Below are 12,418 nucleotides of genomic sequence, written 5' to 3' on the forward strand. Positions count from 1 at the left end.
TGTGTGTGTGTGTGTGTGTGTGTGTAGATAACAACCGTGCGAACCAAAGGAGAATGGCGACGAATTGGAAGAGGCTCCGTTTAACGCGTCGCACGGTCGCTACAAAACATGTAATATAATATAAGAGGGCTCGTATGTGAGATGCCAGCAAGTACCAGCAAGAAAAGTGAGATAGACAACCGTTAGATATATATAGAGAGTAAGTTTTATTAGAATAGTGAACTGTGTGTCTGTGTGTGCGTGCATGCGGCAATATAAGTAACACAATACATAAGACAGGCCTTCGTGTACAAGAGTGTGTATACAATAATATGTGTGTGTGTGTATGCGGCAATATAAGTAATACAATACATAAGACAGGCCTTCGTGTACGAGAGTGTGTAACATCGAGTATAAGAGTCCTGAACACAAAGATAAGAAAGTACCAGTTCATAGAAGAGTTACACAGTAGGTAGAATGTCTGTACACAAGAGGTCGTGGCCGAATAGCAGAGCTGAGGTGTCACATATTGTGTGTGAAGTTGAGCGTCGATGCTGCGGCCGGTTACTTGGTACAGAAGATTCTGGCTGTTATTTTCGAGGTGGAAACAATCCACACAAACAGTGTTGAGAAGGAACCGCGGTTGCTGTTGTTGGTGTGTACTCTGGTGGTGGTGTTGGCGCTGGCGACGGGACTGTAGAAGACAGTAGAACGGTAGTGTTGACGTCGTCGCTGGAAACTGGCTGGTTGGTGTGTGGTCAAACGACCAGACCTGTGAGAAGTCTGAAATCGAAGACAAACTGGCGTGGATGAAGCAGGGCTATTTATAGGTAAAAAGGGGCTCCAGAAACAGCACAAAAACACTCTCTCACGTGACCTTAACAGCAGGCCACTATAGGTCGGTATTCACCTTGGCGCGAAACGGAACTGGTGACAAATGCCGCGCAAATAAGTGCCAATCAGGGTGATGGACACAACAGGGTCCAAACGGCCGAAGGCTAGATGCTATATATATATATATATATATATATATATATATATATATAGGCGCAGGCGTGACTTGTGACTGTGTGGTAAGAAGCTTGCTTCTCGACCACATGGTTCTGAATTCAGTCTCACTGCTTGGCATCTTGAGCAAGTGTTTTCTAATATAGCATCGGGCCGACCAAAGCCTTGTGAGTAGATTTGGTAGACGGAAACCGAAAGAAGCCTGTCGTATATTTGTGTGTGTGTGTGTGTGTGTGTGTCCCATCACTTGACAACCCATGTTAGTATGGTTACTTCCCTGTAACTTGGCAGTTCGTAAAAGAGACCGATGGAATAAGCACTAGGCTTACAAAGAATAAGTTCTGGGGTCGATTTCTTTGACTAGAAACCCTTTAAGGCGGTACTCCAGCATGGCCGCAGTCAAATGACAGAAACAAGTTAAAGAATATAGAATCTTTCGGCACTCTTGAAAAGCTTCTGCATCAAGTTGATACCTGTTTGATTAAAATGTTGTGTAAGGGTTCTCACAAGGTGGCAGTACACTCCTCGTCATTTTTACTTCTACTAAAGAGATTTCAACTTACTCAGTACCCCCTCAGACTTCGTATACCCGTAACTTTGCAAAAAATGTTGCATGTTTTTAAATGAAATTTTGCTGGCATATGTTTTTGAGGGTTTTCATTACAATTATATTGTGAACGTTTAACGTAAAGTTTCAGATCATTCTCTATTACCACTCCTTTCCGATTTTGTTTCCTGTTAATTATTTTAAATGTCTATCTGTAAATAACAGTTTTCAGATATATGTTTTTAAGAGTGTTGATGACGTCCTGTTCATGTTTCAAAATATAAATCTGGACAAAAAAATTAACGAATGCTAAAGTTACGAAAATTGAGGTCATAACTCCTCGTTCACATATATTTATGTGCATGCGTGCGTGTGCGTGTGCGTGTACGTGATTTTATACATATGTCGTCGCTGTCATCATCTTCATCATTTAACGTCCATCTTCCATGGGTTAGGTGATTTTAATAGGATTCAATAAACCAGAAGACTTAGTTGTGCTCCAGTGTCTGCTTAGGCATGGTTGGTACGGCTGGATACTCTTCTTAACGTCAACAACTTTACTAGGTGCATTGGCTGCATTTTTTTTACTATATATATATGTAGCGAAACTACCTATCGCCATTAGATACAAAACTGCTATCGCCATTCTTCTTTAGCGACCCGCAGGCGGTCTGGAGGTAGTCTTCGCGGTCGCGAGGCAACAGGTGGTCCGGTGGTTTCAATATGGTGCGTAATCCCGTGCTTGACGTCCTTGTGTTTAAATAGTGGTCGGGTGATGTCCGGATATTTACGGAGGAGTGCTTCGAATCGGCTGGTCTCTTTCCGTAACATGACTGGACCTACTGTGGACAAACGTGCGGTTATACTGCGTACAGTGAGGTCGGTTGTTGTATCAACGAGTCTACGTTTTTTGACGTCGACCAGGAGGCCGAAGTGGTGTAAAAAATCAGCACCTATAATAGGAGTGGGTAATTTTGTATGTAATGGCGATCGAGGTGTTAGTTTCACTACATATATTTTAAACTATGCCACACAACTCGTGAACGTCGACTCCAACTGCAGATCTTACTCCAGGCTGTGTGAGATGATATCGAACGTGTCAACTCTGAGATAGTGCACAGTCCCGTGTCCCGCATAAGACCATGAACATATGTCATGCGGGCCGCACCACCAGGCCTGAACGTCTCCACGAGACCACAGAATAAAAAAACTGTCAGGCTGATCTGTTCGATGAAAACACTGGCCTGCGAATTTTACTTGTTTTTCATTGTCTGGCTGACGGGCGGTAAAGATCCATAATAGTGACTTGTTTGATATATGATTGGTATAAGAGATGTTAAAGGCCTTGCGCAACTGTCGAGTGCATGTGCCGCCTAATGATTGCCGCTGTGCCACCATTTCATGCTCAGATGGTGGGCGACTAATTCGGCTCACCCACCAGGCTTGCCAATTGAGGAGGATGTTGGAGACACTTTGCAGGATTAAAAACAAGAACAATTAATGGATGGATGAGTTGAGGTTCATTCACACGAGTGGTGTCTCGTAAAAACATCCTGCAACTGGGGTGGCAGACCGTACATTTAGTTCAAGATCGTATCCAAGAAACTCAAAAAGAGTGGGTAATATGTATGTATGCATGCACCCACGCACTCATGCATGCATGTATGTGTGTATGCGGTGTGTGTATCTGTCTGTCGTGAGTCACTTATCGCCATCATCTACAACTCCTCGAGCGTTCCACCAGCACTGCCTCCGTACCATCCTCAGCATCCACCGGAGAGATTTTATCCACAATAAACAAACAAGGTTCACCGGTATCGAGGCCACACTGCTGAAGTTCCAGCTACGCTGAATAGTGCACGTCTCCAGGATGAAGGATCATCACCTGCCCAGGATCATGTTGTACAACGAACTCACCACAGAACGTCACAGCAGAGAGGCACCAAAGAAGCGACACAAAGACTGTTTGAAAAAATCGTTTGGTGCCTGTCACATCGACTATCGCCAGTGGTCCACCCTTGCCAAGGATCGTGACGCCTGGCGTCTCACCATCAATCATGCTGACTCCTCCTTCGAAAGTACTCTCAAAGACAAAAGGTGCAGGAGGAAGAAGAATAGGTTATTTCCTCGCTAAATCCACTATCTTTTAGAGCATTATTATAGCAACGCTATTAAAAATATCCCTATCGAAGGAGAGGCTAGAAATTCTTTTGCTAAAGTTTTTAACTAAATTTTTAAGAAATCTCGCTTTATGAGACGCTAACACTATGGGGGGATGGTAGGAACCCATATTAATATAACTAAGTCTATCGTTGGGATTCCTACAAGGTTTATAAATATTCTTATTTAGATCTAAGGATACATCTAGGAAATTGAAAACCGTCAAGTTGATATCTGTAGTTATGCTAAGACCGAAAGTTTTCATCATTTGGATAATGTCCTTCCTAAAGCGATCTTGTGCTGGTCCATTGGAATTTGTAGTTAAAGCTAGGGCATCATCTTTGTAAATGGCGAAATATACATAAGGAAAAGTCTTGCCCAACGTATCGAGTAGGAATAGTCCAATGAGATCGCATATGCTTGCTCCATCATATGACCCCCATGCTCACATCGAAAGCACCCTCTATATCGGTAGTCTTGACCCACTCTGCGTTCTCACTGAAAAGTAAAGTCTTTCTAGCATGGAAGATTATTTCCTTATCTTGTGTACTAATTTCTATAAATTTGCTTGCGTGCATGTACATACACATGCGCTCACGCACACCCACGTACATGTGCCTATATGCATATGCTTACTCACACTCGCATGAAACACATATATGCACACCCACACATACGCCAATAGATGCACATATATGTGCAACTATGCATGTACACGTATACATATGCGCACACACACGTGCGCATACCCATACGCGCACAGTTATATTCAAATACACATCTAAAAATACGTACATGCTATGCATGTGTATGTATGTACATGCGCGCATACGCGATTGCTATGAGCATTTTTACTTCTTTACTTTTTACGTCCTCCCCTTCGGTTTTTCCTCCTTATTTAACTGTCATCCTAAAAGTTCGCAATTACATAGTAATTTCCCTTTGTTTAACGGTCATTTTCATAGCATATTTTGATTGCCTCGATAACTGACGAGATACCGGAGCAGGTTTCCGCCCCGACATCCGAAACTCGGAGTCATTATGACAACCGAATAATTGTCACATAACATATTACAGATAAATTCCTCTATTTACATAATATCGAGGTCTCTTTCATTCTTTTGCTGTCTATTAATATGTGTGTGTGTGTGTGTGTGTGTATGTACCTATATATGTATATGTATGCATATATACATACATAGGTACTTACACACACACACACACACATATATATATATATATACAAAATTTGGAACTTAACACCAGTATAATCTTGAAAGAGAAACTTCCGGAAGAGAAGTGATGAAGAGGTACAAGGGAAGCAACTCAAACGGTTTCTTCTAGCGCGCGAAATAGTGTTAATCAGTTTTCGCTCAACTAAAAGGTTTGTTTATATATCTTATATTATATTATCTTTTATATAATAGATAGTTTTCCTTCACAGACATTTACATCAAATGTTTATTCCATTTCAATAGGTATCTGCATCTATTTATATGGCTACCATGGAAAATATGACGACATTTGCTCTGAATATTTATAATAACAAAGCCAAATAGTGTTTAATAATTTTCATCGTGTCTTTACATCGTTAAGAGGAAATGTATTTTATTTAAATTGTTTGTTTGTGTATTAAGTTTTCATTGAATCCTGGTGATTAGTTCAAATGCAGCAGAATTGTTTATTTTACATTTTATTCAAACTTTCGACTATAAAATACGTTTCAATTTGTTCTAAGATCTTCATATTTTACGAAAGTGAAAAACTAATATAATATTAGCGAACATTTCTAAAGGGTAAACTTATTGTTTATTATATATAAATGTTAAATTACAAACAGTCTGATTGCTAAAATGTAATAAAACCATGAAACATTTCTTAGTCCTATATCATGCAAACCGCCGTATTTAATGGGGCATACGATACACTTTTTTTTCCTAAAAATATCTCAAAAAATCACCCCAAGCCTTATATACGAAGTTAGGCCTCTTTTAAGGTTTTTTTCCATGAATATGTACTGCGAAAAATTAGGTTGCATCTTTTAGCCATCAAATATAGTGCAGTTCTTGCAGATATTTCAAAATTTAGCAAGGTGGCGAGCTGGTAGAATTGTTAGCACCCCGGGCGAAATGCTTGGCAGTATTTCATTCGTCTTTACGTTCTGAGTTGAAATTCTGCCAGGGTCGACTTCGCCTTTCATCCTTTCGGGGTCGATAAAATAAGTACCAATTGAGCACTGGTAGTCGATGTAATCGTCTTACACTTTCCCCCCATAATTGCTGGCCTTGTGCAAAATTTTGAAACCATTATTTCAGAATTTAGCAACAAGAAAAACATATTTCTTGAAATACTTGCTTTTATTGTATTCAATTTCTATGCATGTTTGTTATTATTACAATTGTTTCTATAATTAATTATTACAGCAAATAGTAATGACAGGACATCATTAACCAGGACTGAATGTCTGGAAATTATGAGTGAAGTTTCTAAACTTCTGCAGAGTTGGATCTTAGATTATGCATGCCATCACCGTTTTGAATCCATCATACAAAGTGAGTTTTCTGAAAAATATTTCATATGCTTTTTAAGTCTTATCAAAACTAATAACACGGATCTTTCAAAATAAGACTTTTAAAAAAATGACATTTACAAATCTATTATATTTATGATTCTTTCATATATTTGTACCTTATATATTTCTCTAATCATTGAAAGAGGTAAAATCTGCAGAGATAACGACAACCAACAATTGAATGCACACTTATTTCATGCCTCTTGCACTGTTAAAACCTTTTATGTCTTTTGATGCCAACCTGCCTGAGACAACCCTGATTCTGTGATACAAACATCCCTTTTTAAGGTGATCCAAATTAAAACCTGCCATCAGAATTTCATATAAGTTTTTGTTCCAAACTACAGCTTAATAATAATAACTTTATTTTACTAAATTCCTTATTATTTTCAAAGTTAATTGAAACAAAGGCAGTGTTTTTCAAGAAATATAGCAACAAAAGAGTTAAGCAAAGGCATGTACATCATAGCACTATCATGAGTCTATTTATTACTGCAATGTTTGAAAGAGATAGTTAATATAACAAGCATCAAAACAAAAATCTAATTAGAAATACTTGAGGAAAAGAAAATATAGAGTAATGACTAATATTACACCAATCATTTTCAAATGTACAGCAGACATGTTTCAGTCACTATACATGCCAAAATCGTGATGAGGATATGATGAAAAAAGATAGGTGTACAATATGTTGCCTGAGTAAGCATTTAAAATCAGCACATTTAAAAAAATTAACCACTGAAGTTAATTACTCAGAGATGCCATTCACATGAAAATCAGTATTTAAGATAGTGTTAACATGTTTAATGCAATGAGCATCAAACATCTAATTAAAAATATTTAATGCAGAGGTGTAAATGTAGCATTAAGGTTTCAGTGACTAATACCATGTCAATTTTATCAAGTATGGGAAGCAATGCCAAACATGTTCCAGTCTTACTAGACCTCTTCAGTGAGTCATAGACATAGTTTTCTAATTGTCTATACTGTTTGTGTCAAGTTCTTAGTTACTCATTCTTCTATATTCTTCTTTCCTAGACTTTTTGACAGTAACACCTACTGGAATACACCTAAGATACATTGGACTCCAAAGGAGCTACTAAACTGTTGTTTGGCTTGCTAGAAATAGCTGAAAGATCTCACTAAAACTGCACCTTACTGTCTTAAAAAAGCAAAGTACACATTAGATTATGTACTCTTAAATAAGTGGCAGAAATTCCTTTGATCAGAGATCTAAGCTAAGCAACAACACTGAATAGAAGATTTTCCATCTTGCACTACTACACGTTTAATAACACTGGTTTTGTTTTGTTTCTTGTTTATTCCTAAGGTATTAGCAGACGAAACGATGGTCACCTGGAATCATTGGATGTTTGCCATTCACGACTTGCCTGTTCCACCATTCACTTCATTGTTCATAAAGAACAATTCTCATATTTTGACACTGTCATTAATATTATCGAACAGTTACACAAGGACTTTCCATCCCACATGATCAATGACAATACATACAATCGCCTAATTATTGGTTTGAAAATAAGAGTAAGTTGATGTTTTGTTTGTTTGTTTTCCTTTTTCTTTTTTTACCCTTCCTTAATAGCTGCAAGCATGGCTGTGCAGTTCAGGAGTTCACTTGTCATATTTGGTTTTGGGTTCAGTCTCTTTGCTTGGCACTTTGGACTAGTGTTTTCTGCTATAAATATCTCCTTGCTTGAAAATGAGTGAGGTTTGGCTACAGGAAAGGCATCTGGCCATAAAAAATAAGCTACAATGAATTTTTGCACCACATAAAAAGCACCTGTGCTGGCACCACATAGAGAGTGCCCTTGCCAGTTCCACGTAAAAGGCACCCATACTGGCGCCACGTAAAAAGCTCCTGTACCAGTGCCATGTACAAGGCACCCAATACACTGCAAAATGGTTGGTGTTAGGAAGGACATCCAGCCATACAGACAGACGACTGGTGCTTGTTGCAGCCCTCTAGCTTGCCAGCCAGCTCCTGTGATCCCATTCAACCCATGCCAACATGGAAAACAGATGTTAAATGATGATGATATGCAAGCATGGAATACTGGATGTTAATATGATGATGGTGTTGGATAATGCAGTTTCAGATAAACATATCTTTCTCTCTCCTCCTCTCTCTCTCTCTTCAAAGTAATCAACCTCTCTTTCAAGAGAAAATTTATTTCACTTAATATTTGCCCACACATTCCACCACCAATGTCCTTGGATTGTGCTGTTTCACTGTAATAGTCATGGTCATGGCTAGGATACCTTTGATTAAAAGCAACTAAACATAATACACCATAGAGAAACTCTTATCCTGACTTTTGGCTTGGCTTATTCTGTCCTGTTTGAAGTGAAATGTAGACTGTCCCCTACCATGGTAAGGAACAGTAAATTCATGATGAGTTGTGAGACAATTCATAAAGATCCAAGCTTTCTTTATCTAACCAGGAGCTGCTGCCTAATGACTGAACTATAGAATTAAAATGTCTAAAACAAACTAGACAGTTTTCATGGAATTTGTAGAATATCAGACAAAATACTTCGTGGTATTTATTCTTTTATTATATTCTAAGTTTTTAAAGTTCCATCTAGGTTGAATTGGCCATTTCAAGATAAACTAAGCTCCAGTTTTCAAGTTGCATTGATTCAATCATTAATTTTACATCCATATTTCCATGCTAACATGGGTTAGATGAATACGTATGTAACTGAGATTGTTTTACTTCTTGATTCTTTCCTTTCACAATTCCTTATTTTGTTTTCCAAATAAGGGATTTTTCTTTTATTTCACTTTCAAAAGTGCAGAAACAGAAGATGGTTTGTAGTCAGGAGATGTCAGCAAACATTACTATTGTTAGCTCGGTGCTTTTATACAAATGCATGCAATGAAAGCATTGTCACACGCACACGCGTATAATGGACTCGCATACTGTTTCGATCATCAGTGACTAACGACTTTATTAAAATTCTTTTTTAATCTGAGAAGTCCAATCACTCTTTTTACAATGAAATTATCCCCCTTACATAAGTATGCGTTATCTTCCTTTCAGTTTTGCTTTTTGTTTTCTTTTTTTTTTTTTTTTTTTTTTTTTTTTCCTATCTGAATCTAATTTGTTCTGCAACATGCATCCTTCCATTTATTATTTTCGTTGTTAAATGAACTCAGGTCAACCTAGCCCAAGACCTGTGATCAAAGAGGTTTCAGACGTGACCATCACGTCTTTTATTAAGGCATTGTGTATACGACTTCAGCCAACGAGTTCTTTTTATGATAGTTATCATCGTTTAACGTCCGCTTTCAATGCTAGCATGGGTTGGTCGATTTGACTAAGGACTGGTGAACCAGATAGCTACACCAGGCTCCAATCTGATTTGGCAGAGTTTCTACAGCTGGATGCCCTTCCTAACGCCAACCACTCTGAGAGTGTAGTGGGTGCTTTTACGTGCCACCGGCATGAAGGCCAATCAGGAGGTACTGGCAACAGCCACGCTCGAAATGGTGTATTTTATGTGCCACCTGCACAGGAGCCAGTCCAGCGGTACTGGCAACAAACTCGCTCGAATGTCTTTTCATATGCCCAAGTGCCAGGAAAGCGACTTGAGGAAGATTTTGCTAGTACTTCAAGCAGTTGTAGATGATGAACTATGTAAATTAAATAAGAAGACTAGGGTTGGTTGAAAGAAACACCTAAGAAGAGGAAAAGAAGTGAGGTACACAACACTTACATTACACTGATTGCTGTTTAAAATAAATCATTTCATTTATTCATCTTTGTTGTCATTTAATCCATTTTCCAAGCTGGCATGCGTTGGACGGCTTGACAAGGGTTGCATCAGGTTCCAATTGTCTGTTTTGGCCTGATTTCTATAGTTGGATGCCCTTTCTAATACCAACCACTTTACTGCATAAACTGGGTGCTTTTTATGTAGCACCAGCATCAGAGCTTTTTACATGATACTATCACCAGTGGTTTTACAGAGCTTTTATTGATGTTGATATATTTTTAAATCGTGGAGGCACAATGGCCCAGTGGTTAGAGCAGCGGACACGCGGTCATAGGATCGCGGTTTCGATTCCCAGACTGGGCGTTGCGAGTGTTTATTGAGCAAAAACAACGAAAGTTCCATGTAGCTCTGGCAGGGGATGGTGGCGAACCCTGCTGTACTCTTTCACCACAACTTTCTCTCACTCTTACTTCCTGTTTCTGTTGTGCCTGTAATTCAAAAGGGTCAGCCTTGTCACACTGTGTCACGCTGAATATCCTCGAGAACTATGTTAAGTGTACACATGTCTGTGGAGTGCTCAGCCACTTGCACGTTAATTTCACGAGCAGGCTGTTCCGTTGATCGGATCAGCTGGAACACTCGACAGAGTGCCAACAAATTTTTAAATCAAGATTTACCTAAATTCAATCCTGTTTTGCTATGATCCAAATACATTAGAGCCTCAAGATTATATTCCAATTCTTTTACTCTTTTACTTGTTTCAGTCATTTGGCTGCGGCCATACTGGAGCACCGCCTTTAGTCAAGCAAATCGACCCCAGGACTTATTCTTTGTAAGCCTAGTACTTATTCTATCGCTTTCTTTTGCCAAACCGCTAAGTTACATGGACGCAAACGCGCCACCATCGGTTGTCAAACGATGTTGGGGGGGGACAACACAGACACACAAACATATACACACACACACACATATATACGACGGTCCTCCTTCAGCTTCCGTCCACTAAATCCACTCACAAAGCTTTGGTCGGCCCAAGACTATAGTAGAAGACACTTGCCCAAGGTGCCATGCAGTAGGACTGAACCCGGAACCATGTGGTTCATAAGCAAGCTACTTACCACACAGCCACTCCTACGCCAATTGCTTAAAGTCGTAGTAAATCAGATAGTATGGGTCCACAGTATTAGAAACTTACTTGAAATTTATGGTTTTTGAAAGGTTATGAGTACACTGATTTGAGTAACATTAAAGAATATTGAAATTACTATTGTTATTAATTAGCCTAAGTAAGCGATTGACTTGATTGGTTTGATTTTTGGTGGTAAACCAATAATTAAGTACTTGTTAATTGTTCATTGCTATCATCATTGTTTAACATCTGTTTACCAACTTGCATATATGTGTGTGTTGCTTATGCAAATTATTAATATGTAAATTTTATGTGTTGGTAATAAACTCAATCTTGTGATTTCCAATTTATGAATGTCAAAGTTCTTACATTATGTATATTATCTACATTTGACGGATATTTGTCTTCATCTTGTTTGTTGTTAACACAACGTTTCGGCTGATATACCCTCCAGCCTTCTTCAGGTGTCTTGGGGGAAATTTCGAACCTGGGTTCTCATTCCTAAGGTATTTTTCAATGTTATTGTTATTATTGGCATAGTGGCTAAGAGCATGGGCTACTAACCCCAAGATTCCGAGTTTGATTCCAGGCAATGACCTGAATAATAATAATAATAATAATAATAATAATAATAATAATAACAACATTGAAAAATACCTTAGGAATGAGAACCCAGATTTGAAATTTCCCCCAAGACACCTGAAGAAGGCTGGAGGGTATATCAACCAAAACGTGTTAATAACAAACAAGATGAGGACAAATATCCGTCAAATGTAAATAATATACATAATTCCTCATCTCTTAAATATAGAACTGTATTGTCAAAGTCCACAGTTCAAATTCATTTGACTAAAAGTCCTTCCACAATTAACAGGTTTTTTTGTAAAAATTATTTTACAAAGATGCATCGGCCTTACAATCATTAAGTAATGAGTTTGATTCCTAGACCAGGCTGTCTGTTGTGTTCCTAAGCAAAGCACTTTCATTTCAAGTTGCTCCAGTTCACTCATCTGAAAAAATGAGTTGCAACGTCACTGGTGCTGTATCAGCCTTGGCCTTTCTCTTGGATAACATTATTGAACTTGAATGTAACTTCAATAATGTTCTGCTCAAGCTGAATGCCTATTTTCCTCGTATGCCTGCCAATAATGTAAGTCTGTTTCTGTTTCTTTTTTTTCTCCAATCTACCTATTCCATCAACCATTTTAACCATTTATAGTTATTAAATTGTTTGTTTTTTTTTGGGGATATATTAATTGTTGACATTTAGGGCAAAGACATGGAT

The 12,418-nt window shown here is 38.4% G+C and overlaps 1 protein-coding gene across 2 annotated transcripts in view; it reads left to right on the forward strand.

Moving 5' to 3' along the window:
• LOC106874902 (uncharacterized) overlaps positions 1–12,418 on the forward strand; it is a 51,956-nt gene that overhangs the window by 11,633 nt on the left and 27,905 nt on the right. Inside the window, exons 1-4 of one of the 2 annotated variants that reach the window (XM_014922816.2) lie at positions 4,929–5,078; positions 6,118–6,246; positions 7,597–7,808; positions 12,008–12,283. In XM_014922816.2, coding sequence (XP_014778302.1) covers positions 12,152–12,283 — 132 coding nt within the window. In that variant the 5' untranslated portion in view covers positions 4,929–5,078; positions 6,118–6,246; positions 7,597–7,808; positions 12,008–12,151. Of the gene's footprint in view, positions 1–4,928; positions 5,079–6,117; positions 6,247–7,596; positions 7,809–12,007; positions 12,284–12,418 lie in introns of those variants that run through there. The other variant, XM_052966132.1, reaches the window with a different exon arrangement.

Source organism: Octopus bimaculoides, chromosome 1, assembly GCF_001194135.2.
Source record: "Octopus bimaculoides isolate UCB-OBI-ISO-001 chromosome 1, ASM119413v2, whole genome shotgun sequence".
Classification (NCBI taxonomy): Eukaryota; Metazoa; Mollusca; class Cephalopoda; order Octopoda; family Octopodidae; genus Octopus; species Octopus bimaculoides.